The sequence below is a fragment of the Gymnoscopelus microlampas genome, assembly GCF_963454915.1.
Source record: "Gymnoscopelus microlampas genome assembly, chromosome: 12".
NCBI classification, from domain to species: domain Eukaryota; kingdom Metazoa; phylum Chordata; class Actinopteri; order Myctophiformes; family Myctophidae; genus Gymnoscopelus; species Gymnoscopelus microlampas.
The window spans coordinates 21,525,774-21,543,209 of NC_139949.1; the positions used below are offsets into that span (position 1 = coordinate 21,525,774).

The 17,436-nt window shown below is 42.8% G+C and overlaps 1 protein-coding gene across 2 annotated transcripts in view; it reads right to left on the reverse strand.

Moving 5' to 3' along the window:
• The window catches only part of tmem132e (transmembrane protein 132E), a 467,019-nt gene that overhangs the window by 43,271 nt on the left and 406,312 nt on the right, over positions 1-17,436 (reverse strand). For both annotated transcript variants that reach the window (XM_084074773.1, XM_084074772.1), the window contains exon 5: positions 9,782-9,925. In XM_084074773.1, the coding sequence (XP_083930899.1) occupies positions 9,782-9,925 (144 nt within the window). The remainder of the gene's footprint in view (positions 1-9,781; positions 9,926-17,436) is intronic.

Genomic DNA, 17,436 nt, shown 5'->3' on the forward strand with positions numbered 1-17,436 from the left:
CCTGGTTAGCATGTTCCATAAACATAAACACCCATTATCAGTGTTCAGTACCAAATAATTCATCTCCATGTCTTATTCACTTACTCAAAATTCCCTCTTAATCAACAGTGCAATAGACTTTCTATTGTACCACAGTTATACATAGTTCCAACATCATGACCTCCAGCATTCTACTGAGTGCCAATATCTCCCTATAACAGTAGGCAGACCAAATTTGTATAAAAGTGTCACTCTGTCTTATTTAGCTTAACCTACTGCAGCAATGACCTCCAGCTGCCAAAAACTGTGAAATATTAACGAGCAACAGTTTGCCACTGGGTGAAAATTAATTACTAATTACGTTGAACAAACAATTTCTGAGGTCAATGAACTTAAAACCTAAACATACACCAAATGGGCCAAATCAACAGTATCTTATCCAGAATGCCACGGCATGCCTGGTCTTCGTCCTCCCAGAATTCTCACGCATCTCCCCCCAATGTGTTTCATTCACTGGCTTCTGGCTGCCGCACCCAGTACAACACATCTTCTACTTGTAACAGAGTATTTCTACATTGCAGTAGCTATTCATACTTTAACTGAAATAAAAAATGGGAGTACTTTTTCCAACACTCCGCACCGGACCTGCCTTGTTCTGGCTGAGGCGCGATGGTACTCCATTCTTCTTTAATGTGTGTGTGTGTGTGTGTGTGTGTGTGTGTGTGTGTGTGTGTGTGTGTGTGTGTGTGTGTGTGTGTGTGTGTGTGTGTGAAGCAGGGCGTTGCTGAAAAAGAGCACTGGTGCTCAGCATGGCTACCCTGGGTAAATAACAGTACACCCAGTACAACACACTGGTCAAGGGCACGGCACCCCCTTTACGTCCAGGACATGATCCAACCCAACACCACTTCCATCAGCTAACACAGGAAGTCTGTTCGGATGTTCCCTAAAACACGCTGGTCATTGCTCCTCACATCCTAAACTGGAATAAATAACCCATTGCAGTCAGAACTGCAAACTCACTCCCCATTTTCCGCTGAAGTCTGAAAACTCACGTCTTCAGAGTCCACCTTACGCCCTAGCACTCCTCTTTGGTGTCCCTTCTTGTCACCTTACAGTATATCACTGTTTTGGCATTCAATCATAAATATTGCTAATTCCACTGACTAGTCCATACCCGTGGGGGGATAGCTCGTCCCATAGCTCGCGGGGCCATCCCACAGCTGGGCAGCCGTAACCATGGCGACATTCTTTTACACAAAAACGCTATTAAACAGCTGAGATTTGGTGAAATCGAAAAACGGGCTCCGCTGTTCTGTGCACATGGTAATGGTAATGGTCAATGGCTGTGGGCAAATTCAGATCAATTGCTCCTGATCAATTGCTCCTGCCTCTGTGTGTGTGTGTGTGTGTGTGTGTGTGTGTGTGTGTGTGTGTGTGTGTGTGTGTGAAGCAGGGCGTTGCTGAAAAATATTTCGTGGCAGCGGTGGCCTAGTGGTTAGAGGGGCGGCCTTGATACCGGAAGGTCCCTAGTTCGATTCCCCAATTCATCACATCAATCATGAATCACCGCTGAATAGCCCTTGAGCAAGGCTTCCATGCAGGGTCCGGCTGGAAACAAGCTTCGTGCTTAGTCCGACACCCTGGGTAAACAACAAACTTTGCTTTGCTTTTGTGGAAAACCGGGCAGAAAAAATGTTGGCCTCACCACCTCACCACTGCAGAGCTTTGTAGAATTATAGTAGGATATAATCACAGTAATACACTCGAGGTCATGTTTTGCTATTATATTAGAATAGGTGTGCTGATCTATGGCATAGCTCGTCAATTATTGCTTAATTGTGAAAGGCCTCACATGGGAATAAGTGGCTAAAGAGTGGTTCTTAAAGTGGAGACCCTGAGTTCCTTGAGGCAGATGCAAATGCACCCTTACAGGTCTGTAACTCTGCGAGTTACGGGGGTCCTTGAAATTAAAAAGGTTTGAGAACCACTGGGCTAAAGCATAGCTTTATGCATAATGTTATTGAAATGCATTAACCAATATAGCCAATATAGTGGTGCTACTTGCTCCTTATCTTGTAATCTTTATATTTATTCTGCTGCTGGCTGCTGTAACAACTGAATTTCCCCTCGGGTGTAATTAAAATTGCGTCTTATCTCTTACCTTATCAGATACTCCAGGCAAAAGAGCATTCAAAATCTAAATGCAAAAAAAAAGGCTACAACATATTTTGTACGCCACCTTGGTGTTGAAATTAAAATATTTTCACTTTATCAGAAACATAACGATTTAACCACTTATGCCCTATTTTATACATCAGCTATTTGGAAATAGCCCACCTACAAGCTCACAAGGTGTTGCAATGCAACACAATGTGAGCTTGCCTTGTAGATCTATACTTTTACTTAGTAAAAGATTTGAGTACTTTTTCCACCACTGTGCACCGGACCTGCCTTGTTCTGGCTGAGGCGCGGTGGTACTCCATTCTTCTTTAATGTGTGTGTGTGTGTGTGTGTGTGTGTGTGTGTGACTGTGTGTGTGTGTGTGTGTGTGTGTGTGTGTGTGTGTGTGTGTGTGTGTGTGTGTGTGTGTGTGTGTGTGTGTGTGTGTGTGTGTGTGTGTGTGTGAGAGAGACTGTGAAGCAGGATGTTGCGGTAAAGGGCACTGGTTCTCAGCATGGCTACACTGGGTAAATAACAGTAAGAAACTTTTAAATTTAAAAAAGTGAAAGAAAAACTGACAGTAGCGGTTGAGTGGTTCTCAACCTTTCCTTTATCAGGTGGCAGGGCCAACATGAAAATCCAGAGCATGTTTATTTTAATGAACAATCAATCAATCACTTGTATTCCTATTTATTCAAGGTTTTAAAGAAAAAATGCCATACTTTTTTTACATTCATTATTTTAATATTTATACAAAATTATCATTACAATATAGTGTTTTGCCAATTATTTGAGGACCCACTTACGATGTCCTCACGGCCCCAGCCCACAGGTTGAGAACCACTAGGCAGTAGCCTACACCATTGGTTCTCAAAATGGGGTCCGGGGACCCCTAGGGGTCCTTGGGGCGGGTTCCAGGGGGTCCCCAGCAAAATGTGTTAATAGAGATAATTTTAACCCCATTATCCATATTTCATAAGTTGGCTATTAAAAAAAAAATCTCGAAATTGGTGGGAAGATTTTGAATACTTTTTAATACAAATTGACAAATATTCCCTTCTGTGGGTCCCCGGCACGAAACATTTTCAGGCGGGGGGGGAGGGAGGGGGGCGTCCGCGGCCAAACATATAATCCATTTGGGGATCCTTGGCACGAAAAAGTTTGAGAACCACTGGCCTACAATTCCAATCCGTCTCGTCAACAGGCACATCATGGAGCAGCAGGACATGACACCCACATCTCCATGTGAAGGACACGCACAGCAAAGACCCAGTCAGTCCTGATGGGTTTTGGCACTGCGAGCAGAGCCAACGCCAGCTCGGTGACATTCACATTCTCACCACAAAGGCATGGCAGAGCACGTTTTCCAGACAGAAATGGAATAACTTTTCTAGGTAAAACTTTCTGCCGAAACATAAAAAAAGATGTCATGGGTGTTATATAGTAGATATCTTCACTGTCGGACAGAAACCTTACAGTATCAGTGTCCAAAAAACTGTTTTATTATCATTATACAGTAGGTGAATTCATAAAAGAATAGCTAAACAGATGTACAAGCTCACAACATGTCACCACACGGCACGGCCACGTTGTGAGCTTGTAGATCATCTCTTTTAGGTACTTTTACGACAATATAATAGAGCAATCATTTATGAAAAAAGATGACTAGAAAAGTGCGCTAGCCGTACACAGACAGACAGACACACACAGACAGTGGTAAAAACGTAATCCCCGCCACCGGCCGGTCCGGCCGGTGGCGTGGCAGAGATAATGATATATGGAGACACAAAGTTCCTGTCCGACAGGCGACAGCTATGATATACTGTGTATTTAAGGCTGATACAAAGGCTTGTATCAATATTGTGAATGGGCCTTGTAACTGTTATGAAGCATTTCTTCACGCGTTATGAATGTGTTGCTAAGCTCGCTCCAACTGTTACTAATGAGTTCATTTAGCTCTTATCTGCTAAATGAGCCGAACCCCATTAGCCTATTGTTGTTGAGATTGATGATGTTGAGTTTGAAAATTATCTGTGGCTCTGGTGTTCTCATATTTGCTGTCTTGCCTTCTGGAAGGTGTCACGGGCCTAATTCAACAAAACATCTGCTACAACGGGAGGTGAACTGACTAGTAGCGTAGAGAAACATATGCACTGGCGTATACCGTATAGCTAGCTACCATTTGTTTTTCTTTTCACTCATTCCCTTTGAAATATGACCTGTGGCGAGTACAGTAACGACATAAAAACCTGCTATTTCTGGTCTGCATGAACAGTGTGAGGTTTGTTGCCGTTGAGAAATGGCATAAAATGGGATTCGCAGCACAGCACAGCTGCTGCAGTGTCATCATTTATAAGCAGCACTCCTAGTGCTAACTGCCAGTGTTCTGATGGACTCGCATGAACGTGCCAACTTGCTGTGGACAATCTAGCGTCAGTAAGCTAGCACAGCACCCAACTTTATATTAAATTGTTTTGATAACCTGTCTCAGGTTTCGCAGTGACGTTTCTTTAAAACTAGAATCTAACTGTTTATTCCTTTGGGGGAAAGGCATAAGGCAATATGTCAAGTAAACGCAGTCAATTAAATGAATTTGTATAGACCATGCAGGTGTATTGCTAAAGGCCGCTGCACATGGCATGCCTACATCTTGAGCCACTGTTAACCACTTAAGCCTTCATCATACTTCATCATATGACAAATAGCTAAAGTTATCTAAAATGTGTATTTCTTTTTTTTTTACCATTAATGGCAATAATAATATGCCCAAAATAGAGACACCAGGGTTAATGTGGTTAAGGGGCAAAACAAATAAATGCTGTTCCACAGGGGGGGGGGGGGGGGGGGGGGGCTTGGTCATCCCATGGCTATAATTAATGGCATTAACTTCCTCTCTACCTATTCAGCTATGGTCTTAACACCTAAACGATGAGACTGCCTTCTCCCTCCGTGCCATCGTGTTAACCGTGACTGCAAGCACGCCTCAATGCCCCCTCGTGACCTGCAGACAGCACAACTGACCAGACGGTTTCGTGACACAGGAGCATCCTCTAGGCGGGCATTTACTTCACTTCCACACAACACCCCCACCTTATTTCCCCCTTCTAAACTTGCAGGGGGGCTCCACTAAAAGGTGAATGTGTCAACACTGATGAGGCATGGGGCCAGGGAGGCTTGCTTTAACCCACACAGGGCAGGATGACCGTGGGCACACACACGGACATCTGACACCAGGCTTTATCTCCATCGTCACATATGAGGTGATGGGACTCACACAGCCTGGGGAGAGAGGATGATTGGGTGCTCTTGTGATGGAGGGAGGTCCTCTCTCTCACTATATATCTCTCACTCTCATTCTGACTGTGTTACCTTTCTCTGCCAACCTTTCTCCCCACATTGCACAACCGTGCCTGAGCTGAACCCTCGGGCACTTGAACAACATCACTAGCCTGCATGTGTTTGCGTGCGCGCACACACACACACACACACACACACACACACACACACACACACACACACACACACACACACACACACACACACACACACACACACACACACACACACACACACACACACGTGAGGTTTCTCACGTACAGTACGTGAGCACACACATGCATGCATAAATACACAAGTGCACACAAATGTGCATTCACAAGCATGTGTGTCTATGCACTTGTATTTATGTGTGCACTCACTCACGCACAGGCCTGTGTGCAGATACGCTTGAGCGTGTGCACACGCACATATACAGTACGCACGGTTCACTTATCTGCCAACATTGACATATACTGTGGCTTATTTATTTCCTTTGGAGGGAGAGGAGGAACCCTACAAGTAAACAAATAAATAAATAACAGTCCCCTCAAAGAAAAATGAGAGCAGCACATCCTTTTTCAAAAGTTGGGAACAAATTGCAACAATGGCAGGCTGGCAATTATCCAAATGGAAGCAAGCTGGGGTGAAAACAAAGCATTGTTCAGGATAGAGGTTTAGGGCGTAATCTGTCTTCAAATGCGGTTTAAATTCCAATCTCAGGCACCAGTGCCATGCAGATATGACGGGACATTCTAAAGCCTGTCACTTCATTTAACTAAAGTGGGGACTGTTGTGGGCAAACAAAATATATCAGCGGAAATAAGACAATGACAACTAGAATAGGTCTGCATGACTGCCATGATTTGAACAGTGTGTGCCCTGTTAAAAAATACACAATAAAACGTTGTTTCTCCAACTTTGTGAATCTTTGTTTTTCTTTTCTTTTCTTGTTTTTGCATTCTTTTGAATGCTTTATTGAACTGTCAGGACCTGTGCATTTCCCGGACTTGAAGGTCCCATCCTGAATAAGTCTCTAAACTTCAGTGGCAGGGGCAGTGAAGCTAACTCACTCGATATTACACAGCCTAATGCCTCGCCTTTAATGGTTGACAGAACATGATGTGAAGTGCCAAGGAACCAGCCATCCCATATCAACACTTGTTCCAACTCTCTATAGTGTGGTCAGCCCAACAGCAATGCAGACAATCCTCTCTCAAAACCTATAAAAGCTACACAGGATATTTATGACTGTGTGTGGTGTCATTCTGATCTCTGCCCCATGAAACGCTTTGATCGAATTATAATAAAACTCCTACTCTCTTCGGCGAGCCCCCTTGTGCCTAACTAATCTGCCTGCAGACTCATGCAGAGCGAGGACGATGCACCAGTGGTTATGATCAACCACATTTATGAGCACCTCGAGGGTTTTTGTTTTTTAGCAGTGCATTTAACACGACGCAGCTTATGAAATCACAGGGGTGAAGCCAATTCCATCCGTCTTCTGACAGAGCACAACAGGCATAAGCCATAAGGACATGGTTATGAATATTCTTTGTTACAATGTCTGTTTTTAACATATTCTGGAATTGGCTTGAATATGCTGTACTATTTGTAAATCATGGTCTTAGACCTCACTTGAGTGTCTTAACCAGGATTTGATTTGATATCCCCCCTCTGGTGATTCATTTCTTTTTTTTTATCACCAGTGGGTATATGTTTTATCCCTGCTTCTGTTCAGACTGAATTAAATACATGCTTTTACTTTTGGGAAATGTAGACTGTAGTTTAACCACATTAACCACAAAATAGGCTATCCCTATTTTGGGAAAGTTTGCCAAAATTTGTCAAAATTCCTCTTTTTTTTTGTAATTCAAAAATAGCAAAAAAACGTCCCACTCTGTGTGGAGTTTGCATGTTCTCCCTGTGTCTCCCAGGGTAGTTAATACCCTCACAAAAACATGTAGTAATCCTGGTCACTATACTGCCTCCCCCTAGCAAGCCGGGGCGCCTGATGGAGGGGAAGGGAACTGGTTGGAATAACGTGTTCCTTCCACGCGCTACGTCCTACCGGGGAAACTCCCCCCTGTCAGGTGACAAGAGGGTCAGTTGGCTCTCATGCATTGAAGGAGGCAATAGCTCGGCCCTGGGCTCCCTAGGCTGGTGGGGGGAGTGTAGTGCCTAGGATAACTTAGCAAATTAGCACCGGGTGAAAAAAAGAGTTACAAAAATCGAGGGATAAAAAATGTGGACATTTTTAAAACGGCCAAACTACAAGCTCCCAACCTGTCACTTTGTGATGCGTTGTGAGCTTGTGGATCGGCTAATTTCGCTGATTGTCATGAAGAATGTAGGGCTTACGTTAAGTGGTTAATAAAATCAAACCCTGGTGGCAACAGATGCGGGGCAGGGAGCATTATGATATTCTCCACCATTATCTGAAAAGCTTGGCCCAAAGTTGGCCTACAGGCTGCGGTGCATTGATCTAGGGTCACTACATCTTCTCTACACCATCACTTTCAATATAATCTCTCAAGAACAGATTCCGACCTGCGGTGGAATCTGTCGGAGCGGTTCGTCCTAACCAGTGCGCATTGGCTAAAAGTGGGCGTGCCTTCAGATCAGGAAGTGGGCCGCGCTTTACCCAATCAAATGTAGTGGGCGGGATTCACGTGTCCATCCACCATGATCCACCCTCCCCCCCTCGAAACTAGCCGAAACTAATTTAACAATAGCGTCCTCGGAGCGGACAAAACCACGGAAAGATATTCACATTTTAAATTACTCTTTCATCATGGAAACAAGTGGGCTTATAACCAAAACCATCCATGTTCTCTGGGAGAAGTGGTGTTAGTGTTCCGTGTAGAAATATTGTTAGTGGGAATGAAAACATGGTCGCACCAACCGGAAGTGATGCGCTATAGGCAGACATGAAACCGGTGTTTCCCTGCGCTCTAGTCTAACATTATACTCCTGCCAGACTCCACAGAATATCAGAAAAGCAGAGGTCGCTGTTTTTCATTTTCTGTGGGGTCTGGCTACGCGAGACTACTTTCAATATGCTATGTCTGATCTGATGTTATTTAATTTCAGCTCACGCTTTGTTCTATTGGCCACATAGCTGTCCTCCTCCCCTACAGTGCAATCCATTACGATCGTATTTGACTGGAGAAAATAGTGTGTAATCACATCCCCTATCGTGCTTTGAACGTTGCTGTGATTGCTCTGCAATTTACTTTAACCCATTCAAACCGGGAACGCGTCTCTGTCATTTTTTGATTTCCTTGGGCTATTCAAAAATAGCAGATATGCAAGCTCATAGCGCGGCACCGAGTGCTGCACTATGAGCTTGTAGATCTGCTATTTTTTGAAAAATTGTGAAAATGCGTGCAAATCTTTGAATATATAGTTTCTTAAAGCTATTTTTTTTTACTCAAATCTTTGCTTCTGGGGGGGGTCCCTGGAACAACATATCTTGAGACGGGTCATTTTGGAGGTCCTTGACATGAAAAAACGTTTGAGAACCACTGATTATAGCAACGTACATTTTAAGAAAACAAACTGTTATGATTTAGAAGACATTTGCAGAATCCCCCGAAAGCAAAGATTTGAGTTACAAACGTTCGCTTTGAAAAATATATATTCAAAGATTTGCACAAAGTTTCATGATTTAAAAAAAAAATGCAGATCTACAAGCTCACACTCGGTGCCGCGCTGTGAGCTTGTATATCTGCTATTTTTGAATAGCCAAAGAAATCTAAAAATGACCCACATCAGATGCGTTCCCGGTCTTAATGGGTTAAAAAAAAACTAATGGGAAGTTGATATTCTATCCTCAAGCTTGCATTCCCTGCAGGTCTGAGTGATGATTGTTCTGCTTCCCGGGACAATGGTGTTGTGGCTGCTGCCATCCCCCCTTGGCAAAATGAAAGACACAAGACAGTGGGCTTTGCACTAGATTAACACAACGTACAGTATCTCTGTAGGGCTCGACTGACTATAGATCAAGTGTGGTGGGAGTAGTGTTTTAAAACCCACGATATGGAGCCATTACCACTGCTTTTGTCGCTTTATTGATTTAGATGTGGCATTTCAGAATGTACGTCCATCGATTCATAAGGGAGATACGGCAGAAATTTAATCGAAAGCACACACGGGCTAACATATAATGATGTTTTTATGCTCTCATGGGGTTTTAACAGTGGTGCTGTTTTTTGTGTTTTTTTTACAGTGCGAGGCGCGAGGGACAGATGAGGACATTTTCTACGTGAACACCTGACTCAAGATTATGGATATTCAGGGAATTGATTTTCCTCTACAGTACCTTAACAATGTCTTCATTGGAGGACTTGCATTGCACGAAGGATGATATGTCAGTGACGGCTCCATTCATCTCTATGGAGACCATCTTGACAGGAATGGCCACAGTGCGCCCGGTCAGGATGGCTGTGTTAATGATCTCGGTATCCTGTGAAGAGAAAGCAAGAGACATTTCACATCATGGAGCAGTTTGATGGAAAGAGCTCACTCCCCCACGGTGTCATTTATTTTTTAAGATTGCAAATCATTTCCAAAATTTCCATTTCTAACGTTTTTCGTGCAATGGCAGACCTGCTTTCATGTAGCCAAGGCCCCTCTTCAATGGTTTCTGTATAATCACCTGCAATATTGCAATGACTATGCAGCAACAAGCCTTATACAGTACCTTTATGTCAGCAAATATGACAGAGATTGAAATTAAGCACAAAAAAAAGGATAAATCATCATTTTGTACGGGTTTTGCAGCAAAAGATGAAGTTGTAGGCACGGTGAAAGTTTGCAAACTAGGCACAAACTTCAACAATCATTCATCTGATCTGAAATACAGTTGACCCTCCGTCACTGTATTTCAATCACCTTCACTCTTCTCAGGTGAGGGGGGGGGGGGGTATATTCACAAATATTCACATATATTCATTACAATATCTAGGTAAGTTACAGCCGCAAAGAAAATGTGTTCAGTTGCATTTCTGTAAATGGAAACGTTTTTTAATTAGGCCTTGTAAACACTGAGAGAACAATTCGCCATTGGCATAACATCGGAACATACATGAACTGTGGAATTTAGATATTTTTAAACAGAGGAATTTATAACTAGGAACGGGGTAAACTATAACAAGACTAAATAAATGACAATAACTGTATTGGAAACACATGTCTGATGGGGAGAAAATTGTTATATGCTTGCTAAAATATGTGCATATATTTACAGTAACACTATTGACAAAGAATCATCTTGTGGGAAAACGAAATAGCAAGCTGGATATAATCATGTAAAACTAACACTTTATTTACTCTTAAACAAGGCCAAAATTGTGTGTCCATCAACATGTGTATTTTGACTGCTATGGAAAGGAAATAGCCAATTAAAATACACGCCTTCAGTTGAAGTGTGAATCCATTCATTATTATTGTGTTGTTATTTTTGTATTACTTTTTTGCAGAGCATGGAGGCTGCAAAAAGGGTACGCGCATTATCTCATTTGTGACGCTCGCAGGGCCCATGCAGGAGAGAGACCAGGGCCATGGACATTTCCCTAATTCAACACAGTGAAAATAAAATATATGTCAGGCCCTCATCTTTAAGGTGTTAATAAAGCAGCAGGAAAAGCATGTGAGAAATTACGCCCTTCTAGTTTTCATGGTTTCCTGTGTAATCACTTGCGCCCCACACTGAGTGTGTGATATATCCAGCAGCGAGATGGCTTCAACCCAATGAAAACTCATGCACAACAGCATAAGTCTGTTGCAGTCACCTTACGGTTCACAATATCTGATTTGATGTAAGAAATGCACTGAATTAACTTGTAAAACTAAACAAAAGAACACAAAAGGATTTGGGTTATACTGACATATACAATGCAATAGTTGGAATCAATGGAATTTCATGAATGAATTTCATTTATCAATCTTACAATACTTGTAAAACAGTAGATGCTGCATAGGGAAGAGATAAGGGATTAGGGAGGTGATAAATAACTGAAAATGTACTTCTTCTTGCACTGTGGACTAGAAAGGTGGTGGCATAAGTTTGATACTGGAAAAAAAATGTATGATGAACTTTTGGTTCATGACTGGAAAAACTGAAACAATAATAATAATCCTACAATAAATGTGCGAAATCTCATAATGTGTGTGCTAGCATAACTGTAGTTCACGTATCTCGAGAACCTGAGGGAATGTGGTACTGAGCAGGAAGTTGGTCGGATAGGTGGTTGTCAAGATCTGCTGATCTGACCGATATGCCGACAGATATACAGTATAGGCAAAAAAGAGACAAGGACAGAGAGATACAGAGATCTCCATATATGGCCAGGGAAGGGACAGTGTCTTGAGACAGCTTGTGATTTGGCACAATAATGACATTTTATTGAATTGAAATGTAATTGTCACAGACAGACGGATACAATGGCTACTTTGCATCGTTCCCGGGTAGATTGGGCAACGGCCGAGTAATAACAATCCTACTATGGGCAAACATCTGTGTGTGGATGTATCTGTAGTTCACGTCTCTTGAGGACCTTAACCTCTTACAGTACTTTATGAATTCAGCATAGCAAAAAAGGTGAGTGATGGAGCTGACCATTCTCACGTAGCTACCGGTTTATGTATACGTTTACAAAAGCACGCACATCACACCAGGTGCTGGACTGAAGAATGCATCCGTGAACATTTATCGGTTTACCACCAAGTTTACTGCCCTTGTTTTCTCACCCTTCCATCACTCCTTTCTCCCAACTAATGGGACACCTCATTTGGGCTTCGCTGACTTGGTGCGGTCAATAGTGGTCTAATGTATGCGGAGAGCCACAGATTTAATTTGATTTAACCACAACCTCTAAGAAGTCTCCCACTCCACACACTGTTAAATCAGTGGCGCTTCCCTGAAATCATTTCCTGGCCCCCAGTTGCAGCAGGTCAGCCCCCTGTTGGAAGAGAATCAGCTTACAGTAGCAAACATTTACATCCTGGGATTTTTGTCTTTTCTTTTTCATTTGAATTGTTCTTCTGTCTCTTGTTTCCTTGCCGCTCTCCCGTCCTCCATCTTTCCTTCCCTCCCATGTCATGTTTCCATTACGATCAGAGCTGATGGACTCTGGAATCCCATTATGTGTCACCTTTTCTTTGTGTTCCCCCTTTGAAACAAGTATCTCATTTGTGCATTTGGTATAAACCTTGACCCGCCCACCCCAGCTATACCTATCCGTATCAGCACATTGTGAAAATGCTGATCTGTCCTAACAAGCTGTCAGTGGTTGTGCAGCAGCGCTAGCTGCCAAAGTGCCGCTTGGTCCCTATCTCTGCCTTCATCCTTACAATGGCAATTATTCCTCAGCTAAAGAAACCAAGAGCATGTGCTGTAGGATACCATCTTTCTCTGTAATGTCACAAAGGGCCCAACAAAGTGACTTTCATGTGATTAGAAATGTGGCGTGCGTGTGTGTGTGTGTGTGTGTGTGTGTGTGTGTGTGTGTGTGTGTGTGTGTGTGTGTGTGTGTGTGTGTGTGTGTGTGTATATATATATATACACGTATATATACATGTGTATATATGTATAATATACATATATACACATGTATATATACGTGTATATATATATATATATATATATATATATATATATATATATATATATATACGTATATATACACGTGTATATATGTATATGTACACACACACACACACACACACGCACACACACACACACACGTACATGTACATATACATAAACATACATACATATGTAACAGAGTGGTTCACTACCTCAGCGTGGTGGCCTGAAACTCTAATATCTCCCCCGAGCGATAGAGATATCCCTTTGGCTTAGTAGTTAAGATGTTGGCTTTTCACGCGGGAGACCGCGGTTCGAATGCCGGGCGTTACACATACATAATATGCATATATATTGCAGACAGGATAACACAGAGAGACAGGGTACGGGACAAGCGAGACAAAGACAGGTGTCGGACTCACAACACACAGCCCGCGCGACAACCGGCCCGAGCCACCAGGCACCCCTTCTCATCTTTTGCTGTATTTTGTCCATTTCTCTGCCATTGGCCGTTCAATGATGCACTTTTCACTTTAACGGCCGTTGTATATTACCTTGACCTTTGAAATCCAACGGCAGGCCCCGTCAGTGCACAGGCATTCGTCGTCAGTGCTCATTAACCTCTAATGGTGGGCATAAAAGTGTGCCTTTATAGTACCTGGGTACTGAGCCCTGTTCATGGGGTCTTTTTTTTTTTACATAATATAAATATGAAAAGAGCCAAGAGCTGAGCCCCTGTTTGACGGTCAGGTCAGATGGCATTTAAGAGATTACGGTGGGCAGCGGAAGCTCAACTTATAGCTGCCAGGAATCACTCCTCGCACAGCTCCTGCCTTACCGTTTCTATACTACCAAATACAGTACAGTTAAGTTCTAGCTCATTGATTTTCCCTCTAAACATAATACAGAATGCAGTTAAAGCCAAGTCGTGCAAGAGACATTAAACCATATGGGCGTCGATATGGGCATCTTCAAAAGTAACCAGACAGCTAAAGCTCTAAAGTTCTCAAGACATTTCGCCCAACACGCCCTTTAATGTATATTATTCCAACTTAAAATGCAGAAAAGCTGCTTAATGACCAAGACTTTTAAGGTGAGATTGCTCATTTGAATCCCCCTTCTCACAGTGCAAAGCCTAGCCACCTAATCTCCTTCCATTGTTCCATGTGTGTGTAATCATTTGTCATGGTTGTTAATTAAACCCCCGCCTTGACCAGTTAAACCCTATATACTTCATTGTCTGGAGTCCCCCAGAGATCTGTACCAGGCCCCCTCCTTTTTTCCTCCTACAGATCTTCGCAGAAAATAGCTGATCTAAAAGCTTGCAGATCTGCTATTTTGACGCCGATTGCCTTCAGAATATGGAGGAAATGTTGAATCAAATTCTTTCCCATGTTAAACAATACATGTTTGCAAAACACCATGGCGCTCTGAATGGTCAGCCTGTTGGATATAATTGCTGCTGCTCTCTATACCAGGTGCCGTCCTAAATCCATTCCCACTCTGCCTCCTAGCACCTCGCTAATTAGGAGGTTGACTTGATCCCGATTGGAGTGCTCCCTTTTTCACTTGATCAGTCATGGGTCAAGACTGGTTAGATCCTTCAACAATGTCAGCAGTGCCCAGAGAGGCTAATGGGGAGCACTAGGGCGTTCCCACTGCGGGTGGACACAGTGTGAATTTACTAGGTTGCAATGATTTTCTGGAGTGATTAATTTTCCTTGCAATGGGAACCTTGCCTAAGTTTGAAGCACGTTTCATGGGGCCACCCATGAGTCTTAGGCCCACGCACTGCAGGCACACAGGCTGTTATTGAACAACATTAGTACGCTCCCATGGATCGTGATTGCGGACCCCCAGCTGCGGATCGAGGGTCTTTGGAATATGGCTGTGGACTTTGATTGATTGAATTTTGAATATTTTATTAGGCAGAAATGTAAAAACATATTTATTGCTGTTGTTGTCATTATAGTTGCTACTGGTGTTGTTGTTATTATTCTTGTCGCTGCTGTCCATCGTATGTGCCCCCCCCCCCTTCCCCCCTAACAAGGCAGATGGTCCCCCCACCCAAGAGGAGCCTGGTGGCTCTGCTCAAGGTTTCTTCCCGTTAAAGGGGAAGTTGTCCTTGCTACTGCAGCCAAATGATTGCACAGGAGAGAAAAACGTTGGGTCTCTGCTCGATATTTAAAGTGCCTTGTGACAACTTGTTGTGATTTGGCCCTAAAATAAGCCACCTGTGCGGCTGCAATGAAGGGACAGAGTAAAACTGCTGGTCTGGCATATTTAGGCCACTGAATAATACGACTCACAGTATTCTTGACATTACTGCCAATCATTTTCCAAAGCATACCCCGTGGTTTGTTAGATTTTCCATGAAGCCATTGTTGGATTCCATTCACTTTGGTACGGTATGAAAATCTACTCGCAGAGACTTTCTTGACAGACTGTAGGTAGTCTAACATGCTACTGTATGTACTTAATGCATTTTAAAGCGTGGTTTTACATGTCGGGTGGAAACCTTTTATTTTAAAAACGTTTCAAAATAGTGAAAATAGCCGCTCTACAGTACAATGTCACAACACGTTGCGTCGTGATTCGTGGTGCTTTGTGAGCTTGTAGATCTGCTATTCTCACTACTTTTGTGCGACACTCTGGTATGATGAACTAGGGCATTAATTTACAACGTGTTGCATAACGACACACTGTAAGCTTGTAGATCTGCTATTTCCAGGCAACTTAAAAACAACGCATCTTAATGCAACGCGTTGAGGTTGTCTCCTACTTTCATCGCACAACAAAGTATGTAGGGCTTAAGTGGTTATGTTTGCCTTCCACTGCAGTAATGATGCAGTTACTAGCAGCACCATGGTGATAGTGTGTGTGTGTGTGTGTGTGTGTGTGTGTGTGTGTGTGTGTGTGTGTGTGTGTGTGTGTGTGTGTGTGTGTGTGTGTGTGTGTGTGTGTGTGTGTGTGTGTGTGTGTGTGTGTGTGTGTGTGTGTGTGTGTGTGTGGGGGGGTCTCATGCTGCAGTAAAAAAGCACTGCATAATAAAAGAGCAAATAAAATACAGAGACCATTCAGGTCTAAAAACAGCTGTGGTCGTCTCTGCTGTTTCTGTATCTGCGCACAAGGAACGGGTTAAGTACTCGTTAAGTATAGCGGGTAGTAGCTACAGTAGTCTATTGCACATTTCTATACAATGGAATGTGTAATAGTTCAGTAGCCTTTGAATTTCACGGTTGGAAAAGTTTTATTGTGTTAAATACTGTATGCAGTATAGTTATTCTGTCGGTATGGTCATTGAGCAGGTCAAATGAGACCATGCTGCCACCAGCGCTGAGGAAGTGCCCATGAGCCAGGCACCAGAGAGCTTTACAGTGCTGTACTCGTGCCCTAATCCGACATGAGAATCTGTCTGTCCACCCTGAACACAGGAGGTTCTCATTAAATATTCCTTTGTTATTATTATTTCATCACTAAAGTACTGCAAAATGTGTTTGTGAGTCTAATGAGACTTTAAAACAATACAGTCGAGCCAAATGGAGGAATAAACTATAGAGCGGAACCATGCTTTGAACCTCTTGGAATCGGTGATGCAGAGAGTTCACCCAATAAAGGATATTTAATGTATAAGAAGGTTTGCAAGGTCCAGGCGCTCCCTTTTCATATGTAAAACTTCTTTTTTTTTGTCAAAGGTAATTGGCCAATGCTTAACAGATTCAATGTCCCACCACACACCGGTGGTGGGACCTTGAATCACCTCAACATTTACCTCAGGGGCTGGATTCTAATCATAATGAAATCTCCTTCAGGCGAGCTGAGACACTCTCCATTTCATAGAAAGCTATAGTCGAGACCACATGAGAGAGGGCCTAAACCTAAGGGCTGTCCCCTATTGTATCGTATTCGCTTAATTTATTTTCCTTTGTTCCCACCATCAGTTTACCAACCCCACTAATTACCACCATTCAGGAGTAGCGCCACAATTAAACGAGTGGGCAATTACAAATTCTCTTTTGAGACTCCATTGGCTCTCTACAAATAATATCACTCAGTGATAATGTAAGCAAGTAAGTAAGTAAGTAATGGAAACGCATTAGAACATATGGAGCACCAGTAGAACATTGTTGAGTGGGGTTGTGCAATGATGGGCCTCTGGGGGTGAGGGGAGTGGCATGTACAACTATAATAAAACACATCTTATGCTAACCACATACTGTAGAGCTTTCTGCACTGAGCCAGACAAGTATAAGAGCATCTTGAAATCATATAATAATCTAAAATTATTATTATTAATATTATTATCATTATTTTTTTTAACCTGAATCATCAGTAGGGCTCATCAGTGATTACACTTTGAGAGTTGTTTTGGCGTTTATATTATTCTT